The sequence below is a fragment of the Petaurus breviceps genome, unplaced genomic scaffold (genome assembly GCF_028583685.1).
Source record: "Petaurus breviceps papuanus isolate PSGF00001 unplaced genomic scaffold, PetGlider_PUasm1.0 188, whole genome shotgun sequence".
Classification (NCBI taxonomy): Eukaryota; Metazoa; Chordata; class Mammalia; order Diprotodontia; family Petauridae; genus Petaurus; species Petaurus breviceps.
Window position 1 is genome coordinate 37,482,175 of NW_027185804.1, and position 15,549 is coordinate 37,497,723.

Sequence of the window (15,549 nt, forward strand, 5' to 3'; positions counted from 1 at the left end):
AATTCTTTTTCACTCATTCATTTATCTGTTCATTCGTACCTTTGGAGTTCACTGGAAACAAGCCAGCTGCATGTTTACCCAAGAAGATACTCAAAGGAGACATCTCCATAGCCATAGTCACTGATGTCTTTTTCTAGGTTAAGGTGCCTCAGCTAAATTGGATTGAGATTTAAACTCATTCCTTTTTCTTTTGAAAATTTGATGTCTTTTGTTTTTTATCACCTACATTTCTGAATATATCCCTCTTCCCTCTACCTCCTCATTCTTTACAGAGTAAACCAGTTCTTTGTAGCAAAGATTAAAAAAGAAAGGGATCAAAGCAGTTTAGCAGAACTAACCAACCCAGAATAGGCAGCATTCCATATGCAGTCTCCACTTCTGTAGTGAGGGGAGGAAGGAGCATCTTCTCAGCTTTTCTATGAGCCAGCCTGGTTCTTATAACTGCCCAGTGTCCAGTCCTTTGTGTATATTGCTTTGCTATTTACTTACCCTGTGTAAATTCATATGAGTGACTCTGTGCTTCCCTGATTCTTCATCTCTGCCATTTCTCCTGGTGCAGTGATAGTCTACCACATTCATCTAGTTCAATTTGTTGAGCTATTTCCTAGTTGATGGCATCTACTTTGTTTCTAGTCCTTGGTGACTACAAAAAAGTACACGGGCCTTTTCTTTCTGTCTTTGACCTCCTTGGGATATGTTCCTAGCAGCCGGGTCTCTGGGTCAGAGGGTGTAGACGTCTTAGTTACTTTAGAAGCATAATTCCAAATTACTTTCCAGAATGATGGGAGTAATGCATAGCTCTACCAAGAGTGTATTAGTGTGCCTGCCTTCCTGCAGCACCTCCAACATTGACTCTCCCCACTCTTTATCATCTTTGCCAGTTTGCTGAACATAAAGTGAAAACTTAGAGTTGTTTTGCTTTTTGTTTCTCTTATATTAGTAATTTGGAGCAGGTGCTATAGAAAAGCTTATTTCCTTACCCATCTTTTCATATGGTGGGTCATAGTGGCGATTTTTACTTGGAGACCTGTTTGTTCAGATTCTTTGACCACTTCGAAACTGGGAAAACATCCAACTCTTTCTTTGCTTAGTGAAAAAGTCCTTAATGACTTTGGAAGCTGTGTGAGCCCGTGTTTGGGATATGGAGAAGAGATAGTTATACATGTGGGGAGTGATGTAGCTTGAGGGTTGATAGTAGATTTAGAAAGGAAACATAAGCAATTAGTGAGATCAGTGTGAGGTCAGTCAGACACCGGGACAGCCTTTCATCTAGAAACATTGCCACTCTGATTGCCTCTCATATATTCCAGTGGTAGGGGATATTTCATTGGTATTTTAAAGACATCGTCTATTTTGTTGTAAACAGCACTAGAAAAGTATGACCCAAATAGAGATGCCATGTTGCCTGCCTCTAGGCTTATTTGGGATAGATTTTAAAAGACACCAGGGTAGATAGTGGATAGAGCCCTGGGCCTGGAACCAGGAAGACTCAAGTTCAAATCTGGTCTCAGACACTTACTAGCTGTGGGACCCTGGGCAAGCCGCTGAACCCTGTTTGCCTCAATTTCCTCATCTGTCAAATGCGCTGTAGAAGGAAATGGCAAAGCACTCCAGTATCTTGGCCAAAGAAAACCCCAAATGGGTTCACGAAGAGTTGGCCATGACCGAAATGACCAAACAGTAGCAACAACAGACAGTAATTAGTCAGACTAACCAGACTTCTGAGGCTGGGCTGTATTTGAAAAAGGGAGGAAGTGGGGGTGATTCAAAAAATGGCAGTTAGGGGGTGGGGAAGAGGGTGGTTAATACATCATGAACTCTGAAAGTGTGATGCCGTGATCTTCGATCCTCATGACCCCTTGATCTAACCCTCTTCCTTGTAGGCAGCCTGTACCGGAACCATAGCACCAGCTTCAGCCTCTCAAACCTTGCGCTGCCCACAAAAGGGGCCAGAGATAAGACAACACCCTTCCCCAGTCTCAAAGGTAACCGTAGTTAATGAATCTGATAAATTAGGGTGCTTCAGGAGTGATCTCGAGGGTCTAGGTGCCCTAGGTGGATGGAGTTCCACACGTCGTGAGCCATTTTGTTTGGCCATTGTCCCCACATAGAAATTATTGCGTCTTTCTCTGCTCACTGGGGGCTGAAGTCCATGGAGGGCTGTCAGGTGGATGGTGCTCTTAATCTCAAGGGGAGGCATTGCTATCTTACTTTGTATTGTGGCACTGTGGGCATACAGGACCTCTGCTCTCTCTGTCACTGGTGTGTCCTGCTGCTGTAGGTAAGACTAACCCTCATTCCCCGGCACTTAGCCCAGTGTCTGGCATGCTGTGAGCCCCAAATGCGTAGGAGGTAAGAGTGCTGGACTCGGAGGCTGGAAGGCCTGAGTCTAATCCTGCCTCACACCCTTACCAGCCGTATGATCTTGAGTGAATCACTTACCCTTTATCAGCCTCAGTTTACTTATCTGAAAAATGGTCATAATATTAATGGTACCTACCTCACAAACTTGTTATGAGGCTCAGATGATAGAATATATCAGGGAAGCATTCTGCAAAACTTAAAGTGCTATATAAACGCTGTTATTATGCTATTGTTATCTGATTGAGAGATTGGCCGGTTGTTTGCCATGCCTCCCTTCCAGACCTGCAAAGGAGCTGGCGTGGGAGGGTGGTAGAGGACAGCCCAGGGCTGCCGATAAGGCTAGGGAGCCTATGTGTGAAGCCTGGTAGTTGGTTTGTTTCTGCTTTAAGTTCTGACATTGAGTCAATTGCAATGATGGTTAATGAAGCCTGAGTGGGTCTTTGGGATTCAATATGATCGGTGTTTTCCTTGCATATTGGCCTGGGATACTGTGATTAGACTAGACTGAGAAGGGGTTTGATGGTCCCTGAACTGAACTTTTACTACCAAAAGGCCTATCATGTTCCTTGTTGGGGGAGAAAACGGGGAAAATGGGATAAAATGGTTTGTGAAGCTAGCTGGTGTTTCTGGGACCCAGGTGATGCCATTGCAATGTGGGCAGCCAGAGCGGGACATAGCCGGGGAGGAGGAGAGGTTCTTCATATTCCTGGCGTGCCATTTCACACATTTGAAGGAAACAGCAATTAATGATTCTTTCACTGCATGACCACATTCCGCCTCTCATCTGCTTTGCTTAGCCCCCCCGCTTCTCTCCTGCAAGGGCGTCTGTTCAGGATGAGGATCATTGGGGGGAGGCCCTGGGCTGGGTATTTCATGCCGGTCGGCAATCTCTTTTCCTTCCAGCATGTGGCTGTTTGGTGACTGGAGCTGCCAGGCTCCCTGTGCTATTTTCCCTACCAGCTCTGGCTTTGAGCCCTTGCTCAGCTAGCTCTGGGTCCCTGCAGGTGAGGCCACCAAAGATGGCAGCTACTGGAAGCAGGGCTCTGGGGCCTAGCCCAGAGTGCTTAGTGCTTGGCATATTTCTGGCTACAGCTCCATTGAGGGGTTTAGGGGTTGGAGTATTGTGGTGCACCTACTAATTGTGTTTTTATGTCCCAGTATTTGGGCTAAATACTCTAATGGAGATTGTTACTGAAGCCGGCCCCGGGAGCGGTGAAGGTGGGTTTTGCCTGCGAGCTGTGCATGACCTTCTTTTCCCAGCATCTTCTGTGTCTGCCTGGGGACCACCCTACTCATGGGGCAAGCAGCATCAATGAGCAATCTACCTGCCCCTCTCCCCCATGATGCCTTTTGCTTGCCCACAGCGTGCTGCTGGTGCTGGGGACATGCATGTGGAGTGGCCTTGTCTCCATTCCCACCTCCTCCATGTTCCCTTGGCTGGTTTCTGCCTATGTGTGATGCCTTGGGACCACTGCCACCCAGCCCTTGTTAGGAATGGGTGTGGACCATGGCTGCTCAGAGCTGTGTGGCACCAGCTGCTGACACATGATAGTGACCTGTCTTACTTCTACCTTTCTGGCTATAGGAAGCCGGCGAGCCTTGGTGGATCAGAAGTCATCAGTCATCAAGCATAGCCCCACAGTGAAAAGAGAGTCTCCGTCACCTCAGGGACGAGCCAGCAATTCCAGGTAATGAATGGCCAGGCAACCACGTCAGGAGAGCAGTGTTTGAAGGGCTTCCGCGTGAGAGGGAGGGAGGACGGGGAGCCTCAGAACCCCCAGTCCCCCAGAGGGGGCAGGCCTAGCTTTTTGCTTGGGCCTCTCACTCAGGTTCAGTTGGTGAGTTACAGTGATGGTTGAGTGGGCCACTGGGCAGGCGGGGCTTGGGCCAGGAGCAGGGGCCACATCTCTAAGGTGGCTTGTGTACCCACAGTGAGAACCAGCAGTTCCTGAAAGAGGTTGTGCACAGCGTGTTAGATGGCCAAGGAGTGGGCTGGCTCAGCGTGAAGAAGGTGAGGCGGCTGCTGGAGAGTGAGCAGTTGCGAGGCTTTGTCCTGAGCAAGCTGAACCGCCTGGCGCCCCCGGAGGATGGCGCTCCCCAGGAGATGATCCCCGATGTGGTCAGTGAGCTGTCTGCAGTGGGCAGCGGGGGCAGGGCGGGCTTGGTGGCAGTGCGTGGGTTCTAGCCCCTGCCCTTGTCGTCTCAGGAGATAAGCCGCAAGGTCTACAAGGGCATGCTAGACCTCCTCAAGTGCATGGTGCTGAGCCTGGAGCAGTCTTACGCCAATGCTGGCCTTGGCGGCATGGCCAGCACCTTTGGGCTCCTGGAGATCGCCCAGACCCACTACTACAGCAAAGGTGAGGCCTGCGGCCGTTGGCCAGCTGGCCAGCCCTGGCTTGTCTCCTCTGCACGCAGCGTTCACTCCTGGACCCTGACTATTGTCTCCTCAGCTCGTTCCCATTCTCCCCTGTTTGTAGCTTGTTTGTGCATCGTGATCTGAACGTTCTCTCCCTGTGAGACTGTGAGCTCCTCGAGCTAAATGTCCATTGACTGACTGGGGTTGGGGTTGGGGATGGGGCCTGTGCCATTTCATTGAGACAGAGAACCCTGCACCAGCGCATTTCTCTACAGCTCAAAGTCTTAGCGTCTCAGTGGCCTGGGACACATGGGCAGTTAAGTGACTGATGGAGGTCACTCAGCCAGGATGACCAGAAGCAGGACTCGAACCCAGGTCTTCTGGACTCCAGGGCCAGCTCCCTAGCTGCTCCACCATGCCGTCTACATTGTTTTCGTATGAGTAGACAATTCACAGCCTGTTTCCTGTGTTCTTGAGTCTGCCTGTTCTATGTCATTCACCCTGTCTGTCTCCCTCACCGTTGCCCTTCATCCTGCCTAGTCTCCAGACCTTGCTTCGTTCTTCCTCCCTCTCTGGCCTGCTCACTCTGGCATTCTTTTCCTCAGAGCCAGATAAACGGAAGAGAAGTCCCACGGATAGTGCAAACACACCAGTTGGCAAGGATCCAGGCCTGGCTGGACGGGGAGATCCAAAGGCCATGGCACAGCTGAGGGTTCCCCAGTTGGGGCCACGGGCACCAAGTGCTACAGGAAGGGGCCCCAAGGAGCTGGACACCAGAAGCCTAAAGGAAGAGAATTTTGTAGCTTCTATTGGTGGGTATTGCTGTGCTCAGTGCCATGGACAGGCGCCCGTTTCCAAATCTTCCTTCTGTTCCCACATTCCATCCAGAACCCTGTCCTTGTCTTTGTCATATTTTGCTTCTCAGAGAGGAGCTCACCTAGTGATGCCTCCCTGTCCCTTCCCAATATACCCTCATACCTTCTTCTGTCCCTTATTGCACCTTGACTCTGCCTAGACAACGGGCAGGGTCTTTCTCAAGGCACAAGGAAGGGCGGCTAATGAGGCTCCATTTTGGATTCTGCGCTGCACTTCTGACTTCCTTGGCTCATTGGCATCTGGAGTCTCTTTTCTGTAAAGAGGCCACGTGAGCCCTGGAAAGCTAGGGGAAGTTGGGAGATGTGTCCAAAGTAAGGAAGGTTATCTGGGCCTCTGGAGCCCGTTTTGGTCCCCGTCCTACTCATCCACTTCCAGGACACACAGTGCTGACTCCCATGGGAACTGTCCAGCAACCCCCCCTCTCCTCTTCATCTTTGGGATCTCTGTCTCAGAATTGTAGCAATCTGAGCCAGTTTTTCCATAAATATTTCAGCCTTAACCTTGGCTAAGAGCTTGACACTGCTATTTCTCCAGTCCCCACTAGAGAAGGAGAGTGCACCTTCGGCAGTAGAGTGGGGAGCTCTCTGTGTCCTCCCCACATGCCACTTGACCTTGAGCTGCCGAGGCCCTGGCTTGCTTTCACCTTGGCCCTGGGTCCCTGAACAGCACACTTCATGCTGTGGACTGCTTGTCACAACCCTTAGTAACTGCTGCTTTATCACCAGAAAGTGGTTATGGATAAAATTCAGGTCCAGCCAATGCTCGGCCTTGCCCAGTGGGAGCTAAGCCTGCCGACTCAGTGAGAGGCTCTTCTCAGCTGATGTTTCCTGAATCGTGAGATCAAAACTCTCTTCTCGAGCTATAAAAAATGCAATTCTGTGGTTCTCTTATATTCCCTCTGACATTTGCCAGAAGGGAAGGGGGAGCTTAGCTTCCATGGAACTTCCAGACAATCTGGAATGTTCAGCACACAGATCAGGCAGAGCAGTTAGTGCAGCTGCCTAGCTGAGGAATGAGGCTTCTGGAGGGGGCAGGCAGACTTTGAGTGGGAAGGGCTCTCTCGCCAGCAGCTGGGGGATTGGTCACTAGCTAAACAAATAGGCCTCCATCCATCACTAAGTCCTTGGTGAGTTAATCATGTCTGCATTCAAGCTCTTGAAAACCTTACCTTGCTTGTTTGTTGTCTAAAGTGGCACTTTTCCTCCAGTGTGAGTCTCTAAAAATTGCCTTGTCCTAAAAAGGCAATATCACATCCTTTTCATCCAAGACAAGGACCTGACTACCCCCGATGGGGTAGGACCAGAAGTTTTGTGCCTTCCATTCTTCTTTAGTGTGTGAAGGAAGAGGCATTGGGACTCTCGATTTGGAATGCTGTACCCTGGCCTGGATCTCCCGGGGTGGGGTGGGTTTCCATTCCGCCCGTCTGACCAGCCTCTGACTCTCTCTGTCTTTCTCTCCTGCTTGCATTGCATCTGGGGTAGAGTTGTGGAACAAGCACCAGGAAGTGAAAAAACAAAAAGCTTTGGACAAACAGAGTAAGGAACAAACGCCCCCCTCCCTGCCCCAAAGTCCCCCATACCTGCCAACTCCCAAGGCCCAGCTGGAGCAGATTTACTGCGTCAACCCTATCCAAATTTGCTCTAGGGGATATTTGGAATAAGTGTGAGCAGGTAGGTGGTATGTGGCCTGGAGACCCCTTCTCCCCCTCATAGCTAGAGTTCCTATTTGAGTAAACCCTGGGAGCTTGGTTCTCTGTGCCGTCAGAGTTGGTGGGGAGAGTCCCTTGTTGGATGACATCTCCCTCACCTAGGAGAAGGCCTCTGGGCACAGTTGGCAGAGATGGGTGCTGCCCCTCCTGTGTTGAGTCTGTAGCTGCACCTCCCTCCCTGGTGCCTTGCCTAGGGGTGCTTTCTTGCTTTCTGTCATTCTGTCCTTCTGCCATCCCATTGTTTGGGGTCGGGGGGAAGAGGAAGTGTGGGAGGCCTTTGTCTTAGACCTGGAGACCTTGAGGAGGCTGAGCAGTGTCCAGTGAAACAACTACTGTTTCTTTGTCTCATTGGGCTAAATTACCCTCTCAAGCCCCTTCAGACACTCACTTGGGAGCCACTGTGTGACCCATCACTTTGCCTTGGGCACCAGTGGAGTTCAAACTGTGAGTGCAGTGGCGTGTGGTCCAGACATTTGTTTGTGGGTCTTTTTGTGTTTGGGACTGGTTTACCAAGGGTTGGCCTAGGGTGAGAAGAGGGGTGCAGAGCCCCTTGGAGCAAGGTTGGATGCTTCTCAGTGGATTTTTAAGGAACTGGGGGCTTGTTAATCCAATGGGATGCTGAGGAAAGTAGTCCATGGAAAGGTGGTTAGGACTTGCTGACCAGTTCTGAAACCGGTTTGTTCTGTAATCTCTGTCCCCACCATCCATGGGTCCTGGTTAACCAGATATCATTGCCTTTCCTCAGGGCCTGAAGGAATCAAACCTGTCTTTGACCTTGGTGAGACAGATGAGAAGAAGTCCCAGATCAGCGCAGACAGTGGTGTGAGCCTGATGTCCGGTTCTCAGGTTTGTGATGACCCCGTTGGTGCTGGATCCCAGTGGCCTTCTCAGCCCTTTTACGTGACCTGTCCTGGGAGGGAGGGCATAGTGGGCAAAGGGGAGACAAGTACTTCTTAAGGAGACTGCGGGTAAAGCAGCTAACTTGCTGAGCCTTGTGTTTCTGTCTCTCATTTCAGAAAAGTGACCTGGAATCCACCATTAGTGTAGGCCCAGCAGTTATGATCCGAAGCACGAGCCAGGATTCTGAAGTTAGCACTGTGGTAGGGGAACACCACACTGGCATCTTGGGTGCAGGGAATGGAGGAAGGTTGCTTTCATTTAGAGACTTACCCTAGTTTCAGTTCACCAGAGTTCCTGCTCTGGTCCTGCCTGTTCATGGAAAGGTCTTTCTGTCTTGGACCAGACCTTAAGACCCCCCACTCATCATTTTGTTAATAACAAGATACTCCTTGGGAGCACTTGGCACTTCTGGGTGACTGCATCGAGTTCTTGGTTCCTTGTTAGAGGATCTCTTTGCCATGGGGAGTATCGCTTACTGCTTGTTTCCCCCCGCCCCAGGTGAGTAACAGTTCTGGAGAGACATTGGGAGCGGACAGTGACCTGAGCAGCAATGCAGGTGATGGACCAGGTGGTGATGGCAGTGCCCACTTGGCAGGACTTCGTGGCACTGTGTCTGACAGCGAGATTGAGACCAATTCTGCCTCGGGCGCCATCTTTGTAAGCTTTATTTTCTGCCCAGGGAAAGCCATTTCTCTTCTCCAGAAGGGAAAAATCAAAGCATGAGGAGGGAGACAGAGCCAGGGATGTGGATATCCTCAAAAAAATTAAGAGTTGATTTTAATGAGAATTTCCTTCAGGCTTTTTTCTCTCTCACAGAACTATTATGAATCTATTGTCTGGACTTTTTAGAGCAGAGGTTTCAAATGTGTGACCAACAGTACTACTACCAAGTGTGGCCCAAACCAGATAAAAAAAATCATCGGAAAATATTTATCAAAATATGTAAAAATACAGTAAAATGCATACAGTAAAATACAGTAATAATGCCATATTCTAAAACGAAGTCAGTATGTGGCCTGCAGGGAGCCTTTTGTATGGATTAATGGTCCCTGTATCCACTGGAATTTGACACCTGTTTTTAGTAGCATTCTCTTCAATCAGTGATCATTCGGACACCTAGCCCAATTTGATAAAGGCTTTATCAACTCGTGTAATAATGTCAATGTGTGAAACACTCAGAATAGTTACCCTGATAACAGGGCAGTGATATCAGATCACTTGGGACTAATCAACAATAACAAGGTCAGAACTGAATTGATCTTTGCTCTTGTAGAATATCTCAATCAATCAACAAGTATTTATTAACTTCCCATGTATCACATACTGTGCCAAGCTCAGGAAATGCAAAGAAAAAGCAAAAAAGAGAATCTGCCCTCAAGGGCTTACATTCTACTAAAGGAGATAATTTAGAAAGCAGAATTTACAAGATAAATTAAGAGGTGGAACTGACAACTTGGGGGAACAAGGCCTCCTGGAGGAGGTGATGTGTGAGCTAAGTTTAAAGGGAAGCTAGACCTCCTAAGAAGTGGAGTTTAGGAAGGAAAGCATTCTAAGTATTAGGAGACAGCCACTGCAGAAGTACCAGGAGGTGAGATGAAGTGTTGTGTGCGAAAAACAAGAAGTCCAGTATGGTTGGCTCATTCACTGCCCAGAGGGGAGGAGAATGGAAAAAGATTGCAAAGCTAGGAAGGGTTTTAAATGCCAAATGAGGCTTTATGTTTGATGCAGGAGGTAATGGGCATCATTGGGATTTACTTAATAGTGGGGTGGCATGGTCAGACCTATACTTTAAGGAAATCTCTCTGGGGGCGGCTAGGTGGCACAGTGAGTAGAGCGCCGGCCCTGGAGTCAGGAGGACCTGGGTTCAAATCCGGCCTCAGACACTTATCACACTTACTAGCTGTGGGACCTTGGGCAAGTCGATTAACCCCAATTGCCCTACAAAAAGCAAAAAAAAATATCTGGCAAGTAGATGGAGGCTGGATTGGAGAGGGGAGAGCCTTGTTGAAGTAGTCCAGATAATGAGGTTCTGAATGAGGTTGGTAGCTTTGTTCCTGTGGCAGAGATGTTTTAGACGTTGAAACGGAAAGATTTGGAAACTGATTGGGTCTGGAGGATAAATGAAAGAACGGTCAAGGATGATGCCATGGCTGCGAGCCTAGGCGCCTGGGAGAAGGACGGTGCCCTCTCCAGGGAGAGAGAAGTTCAGGCGAGGGAGCGCAACGCGTTCTGGGTTCTGTTATGGACGTATGGAATTTGAGATGCTTCTAGGACATTCAGTTCGAAGTGTCCAGCAGGTAAATTGGTGATGTATGACTGGAACTCAGAAGAGTGACTGGCCCTGGATGACTAGATCTGGGCCTTGTCTGCAGAAAAACGATTATTGAACCCAAGGGAGCTGACAGGATCTCCAAGTGAGAAAGAATAGAGAAGCCTAGGACAGGCCTGTAGGGACACCCACAGTTAGCGCTCCTGACAGAGAAGAAAATCCAGCAAAAGAGACTGAAAAGGATTGCTCAGACAAGTCAGAGGAGAACCAAGAGAGAGCAGAGTTGAGAAAACCCAGAGAGGAATGTTCAGGAGGAAAAGTCGGTCAACACGGCAGATGCTAGAGAGAGGCCAGGAAAGCTGAGGATCAGGAAGAGGCTGTTAGCTTGGCCATTTAAGAGAGCATTAGTCACTTTGGGTAGAACAGCTTCAATTAAATGATGTTGGAAGCAGGATGCAAAAGATTGAGAAGAGGGTGAGAGGACAGGAAGTGGAGATACTACTAATTATCAGTCGACTAAGAGGTGTTTGTCAGGCATCCTTCAGTGTGCCAGTCATTTGCTAAACACCAGGGATATAGAAAAGGGCGAAAACATGGTCCCTGCTCTTAAGGAGCATGCATTTTAAAGGAGGAAACAACATGCAGCCATGCACTTACAAGATAAATACAGAGGAATGGTAGCCTGGGAAAGGGCTCTTTCAGAATGGCTTCTGGGTCATCCATTCAAAGTGGTGGGATGACAAAGTGGTGGGCACAAAAGTCATTGATAAAGGAAGTGGGACGTCCTGGAGGGCAGGAGAGAAGCGTCTACCAAATGGAACTGGAAGATCACTAGTCTCGGTTATTCTGGCCAGGTAGGTCTTTGTGGCTGCCCTCTTCTGGCAGGGCAGGCTGCACCATCCTGGAAGGCAGAGGGGGTCACACAACAGTACATCCTAGGTCAGGCTGCTTCCATGATAATTTCTCCTTAAGTAGCCAGTTTGTTCAATTTGGCGCTCCAGCAGGCTTGCCATTTTGTCAGTCAGATGGGAAAGGGAGATCTCTAAGAGAGCCTTGGGCTTTGATGACTCTTAGTCTGTAGGGAGGCTAGAACATGACATTTAGACAGAATCAATTATTAATAGTGGTGATCATCCCCACCCACAGAGCCTCCTGTTCACATAAGAAGGTGCCATTATCTTGTAGCTTAGGGTGGAGAACAGAACTCAAAGCCAAAGGATTATGCAAATGCATGGGATTTGCTCTTCCCTGAAATCTAATCCAAATGGTTGTAGGGAGCATTTCATGTCCTCCCATAACTTCTTTGTGAAGAATTCAGGACTTAGATGGGATGGTATTGTAAGACATGGCATACCCTATAGTCTAGCAAGAATCCACTCCCCTGCATACCCATGAATCCTGAAGGATTTCAGACTATTTCTGTCATTGTACCTGGCATGAAATTCCTCCTTGCTGAGGGGAAGGTAAACATCAGTTATTTGTGAGGTTGGCTTACTGAGAACAATTGCTCAGACCTTTTGACTTGGAATAGTTGGTCTTGAGATCAATTAGACCGAGTCACCACTAGGAAATAAGACCGCAAGGCTGTGAACTAAGAGGGAGGGTTTTCAGGAATGCTTTGTCCTCGTTTATAGAATTACCTGCTTCAGTTTCATTTCCTACCGCTTATCTAATTGATAAAGAATACTGTGAGAATGAATACAGTAATGTTCTTGTTAATGCTATAGAAAACCCAGCTGGCTTTTCCTTGAGGCATGTAGGTACTCCTATCAAGAGTGATAAGAAAGAAAAGTTAGATTGAAAATGTAGGTAATAATGGAAATGGTAGTAATGGAAACTAGCCTTTTAGACTGCTGCAGCAGTTATTTACTGGACTATTTAGAATAAAACACCCACTGATGGTCTGACTGGTCTGTGGCAGCTGATCTCCCATCTCCTCCTTGCAGGGCAAAGCCCACAGTCTGAAGCCAAGTACAAAGGAGAAAGCAATGGGCAGCCCCATTCGTCCTTTTGAAGATGTGAGCCAGCGTGTCTACCTCTATGAGGGACTCCTAGGTAAGTGGGGGTACAGCCTCCCTGGGAAGGCCAGGCTCAGACAGGCTAGTTAGGCCAAGGGTGAGGAGGCCATCCAAACTGATAAATTCCCTGGGAACTGGCACAGTCACCTAGGTCTCAGTTGATCTTTGGTGACCTACAGTGATCATATATTTGAAGGCAGTAGGAAGGAATAAACCGTGAGTGATCCTAGATGAATGTGCTAGACTTTGGTGTTCATCAACGTCCTGTTTCTCTTTCTTTTCCTGTATTCCCTCCTTTGCTGCCATGGCCCCTCCTGCTAATAACTTGGTAGGAAGGGACAAAGGATCCATGTGGGACCAGTTAGAGGATGCAGCTATGGAGACCTTCTCTATGAGTAACCACCTTTCCTTGTGTACTGTGTCTTTGGCACCTCCCGGGAGGGGCTTGCCTCATTGAGAGGCAGCTGGGGCAGGTGGCAGCCATGCCGTAGAGTGGGGGCAGAGTCTTGTGCTCCTTTCTTCCCTGGGGTTTGAAGTGACTCTCCTTCCTATGGAGAACACTTCTTCCTGTGGCTGAAGAGCCACCTCCAAATGGCTCATGTGAGATCCTCTGAGCAGCCTCTCTGCTATCCAGGTAAAGAACGTTCTACCCTGTGGGACCAGATGCAGTTCTGGGAAGATGCCTTCCTCGATGCTGTGATGTTGGAGAGAGAAGGCATGGGCATGGATCAGGGACCCCAGGAAATGATCGACAGGTACAGAACCACAGTTTGGACCGCAGGAGTTGGCTTCTGCCTCCTCCCTTGGTGCTACCAGGCTGACTGATCTCGTCCTTGGACAGGTACCTATCCCTGGGAGAACACGACCGGAAGCGCCTGGAGGATGATGAAGATCGATTGCTAGCCACCCTCTTGAACAACCTCATCTCCTTTATGCTTCTGATGAAGGTAATGAAGCTGTGGATTCTGGTCCCATGGAGTCTTGTTACTGCTGCCTGTTCTGGGTCACTGTAGAGTCTGTCCTCAGAGTCAGAGCCTCTAAGTGCAGCCTCTCTAAGGCTGTGGAAGTCTGAAGCCAGGTTCAAAGGCTTGTCATGAGGCAGCGGGCAGCTCTGGAACAGGTGAAAGTCATCAGCATCTCAGCCAGTTATGACCGAGTCCAGAAAATGCCAGGATGCTGAAGGACACTCACTGCTGTGAAAGTGTTGTGACTCAGTGCCATGGCCTCAGAGCTCTCTTCTTCCCTATTACTCTGGCAAAAAAACACCACGGTATTACTCGAGGTGATCCTTGCCACCACTCCCTTCTTGATCCCAGGGACACACTCTCTCCTTAGTCCTCTGTTCCCTCCAGAGAATTGAACCTTTGATTGGGGACTGACCTCTCCCCACAAGGTCTTCCTTTGGCTTCCTAGGTAAACAAGAATGACATCCGAAAGAAGGTGAGGCGCCTCATGGGGAAGTCTCACATTGGGCTTGTGTATGGCCAGCAGATAAATGAAGTGTTGGATCAGCTGGCCAGCCTGGTGAGTACGTGCTGGGTTACCCCTTGACCTCATCTCTACCTCTTCTTCACCCCTGTAGTTAAGAAAGGCAGATAGTGCTGGTCCTAGTGAGGCAGGGGGGTGGGCCCTATAGAGCTGGGCCCCTGGTCTGCTGAAGCGTAGGGGCTTCTTCTTGGAATAGAGTTTTTAAATACATAAAACACCTAGGCTTACAAAGGAAATCAACTATGTTGGAATACAGGTATCAGAATATTAAAATACTAAGATTGCCTGCTCCCAAGAGCTTGCCTCTGCTGTGGAGACCAGGCAGCCCTGTTGGGCTCCAGAGGTATTAGTTTATTCTGATTTGGAGCACTGGCCAGAAGGCCTTAGCCCAGGAGGATATGTCTTCAAAAACAAGAAGTCTTGTCTATGGTACAAACTTTCTTATCTTTGAGGTATTCGTTCAGGGAGTCCTGATAGGTAGAACAGGAGCTAGCACTGAGACTGAATAGGGTCCTATTCTTAGCTCCAGTGCTGACCAGGGCCCTGCCCAGAGTCCTCTTTGACCTAAAAGGTGTCTTCTCTACTAGAATGGGCGGGACGTGTCTCTCCAGCCGAGTGGCAGCCGTCACATCAAGAAACAGACATTCGTGGTGCATGCAGGGACAGACACCAGTGGTGATATCTTCTTTATGGAGGTAGGTGTCGACCAGAAACATGGAGAATGAATAGAAATCTTCCAGCCCAGAAGCCAGAGAACATTTGTCCATGTTGTCACAGGACTATAGGAGACTAGATCCAGAGTGGAAGCCCACTCTTCCAAAATCACTTGGCTTTCGGCTAAATAGTGGTGTAAAGGTGACAAGTGATCGCTTACCATAGGTTGATTTCTTTGGAATTTTAGGGTCCAATTATAGCCCCCCAGAAGTTGCACTGGATTAAAATAAGTTATAAGAACATTCCAGTTTGGCTCATTTGGGCTCGTTTTTCATGATTGTTAGAAGATGTCAAATAGAGAAGGGCTGCCCTGAAAAAGAAATGCAAGCCATGGGCTGATGGGCCTAGAGAAGGGGTCGGCAAGTCTTGTTGATGTACTACACATGCTGAGTCCATCCTTGGTTGGATGGCCCAAGGGGGATGCTGATCCTAGCTTGGCGTGGGATTGGAGGCATTTCCCCTGTGGCACAGTTGCCAGGAACCTCATTCCCTCAGTGCCAGCCAGGCATCATGTCTAAGGGCTCAGAGCTTGCTGCCTCCCTCCCTTCCAGGAGTTCTAAGCCATCCTCCGGAGATAGGGCAATCCCAGCCCCCCAGAAGGGGGCCTCCCTCGGGACCAGTCTCCACATACAGCTGTGCCCTTTGAGTATCTGACATTGACCACGAGGACGCCACAGGCTCTCAAGGCGCCTTAGAATATTGCCCAAAGCTCACCAGCTATAGTGGGCAGCAGCAGGGGCCGCTTCCACACCCTGAGCTTTATGCACGCCATTGTACTGGCATCTGAACCATGCCCTGGTGCCCGGAACATGTCTCTGCCTCCTCTCTGGCCCTTAGGATTATTGCTCCATAAGCG

The 15,549-nt window shown here is 49.0% G+C and overlaps 1 protein-coding gene across 30 annotated transcripts in view; it reads left to right on the top strand.

Annotated features, from left to right (window-relative positions):
* The window catches only part of MADD (MAP kinase activating death domain), a 38,704-nt gene that overhangs the window by 17,006 nt on the left and 6,149 nt on the right, over positions 1–15,549 (top strand). For 3 of the 30 annotated variants that reach the window (XM_069091577.1, XM_069091576.1, XM_069091595.1), the window contains exons 16-31: positions 1,884–1,985; positions 3,523–3,582; positions 3,950–4,052; positions 4,297–4,483; positions 4,571–4,721; positions 5,326–5,532; positions 7,078–7,131; positions 8,050–8,150; positions 8,321–8,404; positions 8,703–8,861; positions 12,420–12,528; positions 12,824–12,886; positions 13,126–13,246; positions 13,333–13,438; positions 13,905–14,015; positions 14,567–14,674. In XM_069091577.1, coding sequence (XP_068947678.1) covers positions 1,884–1,985; positions 3,523–3,582; positions 3,950–4,052; positions 4,297–4,483; positions 4,571–4,721; positions 5,326–5,532; positions 7,078–7,131; positions 8,050–8,150; positions 8,321–8,404; positions 8,703–8,861; positions 12,420–12,528; positions 12,824–12,886; positions 13,126–13,246; positions 13,333–13,438; positions 13,905–14,015; positions 14,567–14,674 — 1,826 coding nt within the window. The remainder of the gene's footprint in view (positions 1–1,883; positions 1,986–3,522; positions 3,583–3,949; positions 4,053–4,296; positions 4,484–4,570; positions 4,722–5,325; positions 5,533–7,077; positions 7,132–8,049; positions 8,151–8,320; positions 8,405–8,702; positions 8,862–12,419; positions 12,529–12,823; positions 12,887–13,125; positions 13,247–13,332; positions 13,439–13,904; positions 14,016–14,566; positions 14,675–15,549) is intronic. The other 27 variants (XM_069091579.1, XM_069091596.1, XM_069091580.1 and 24 more) reach the window with 16 other exon arrangements.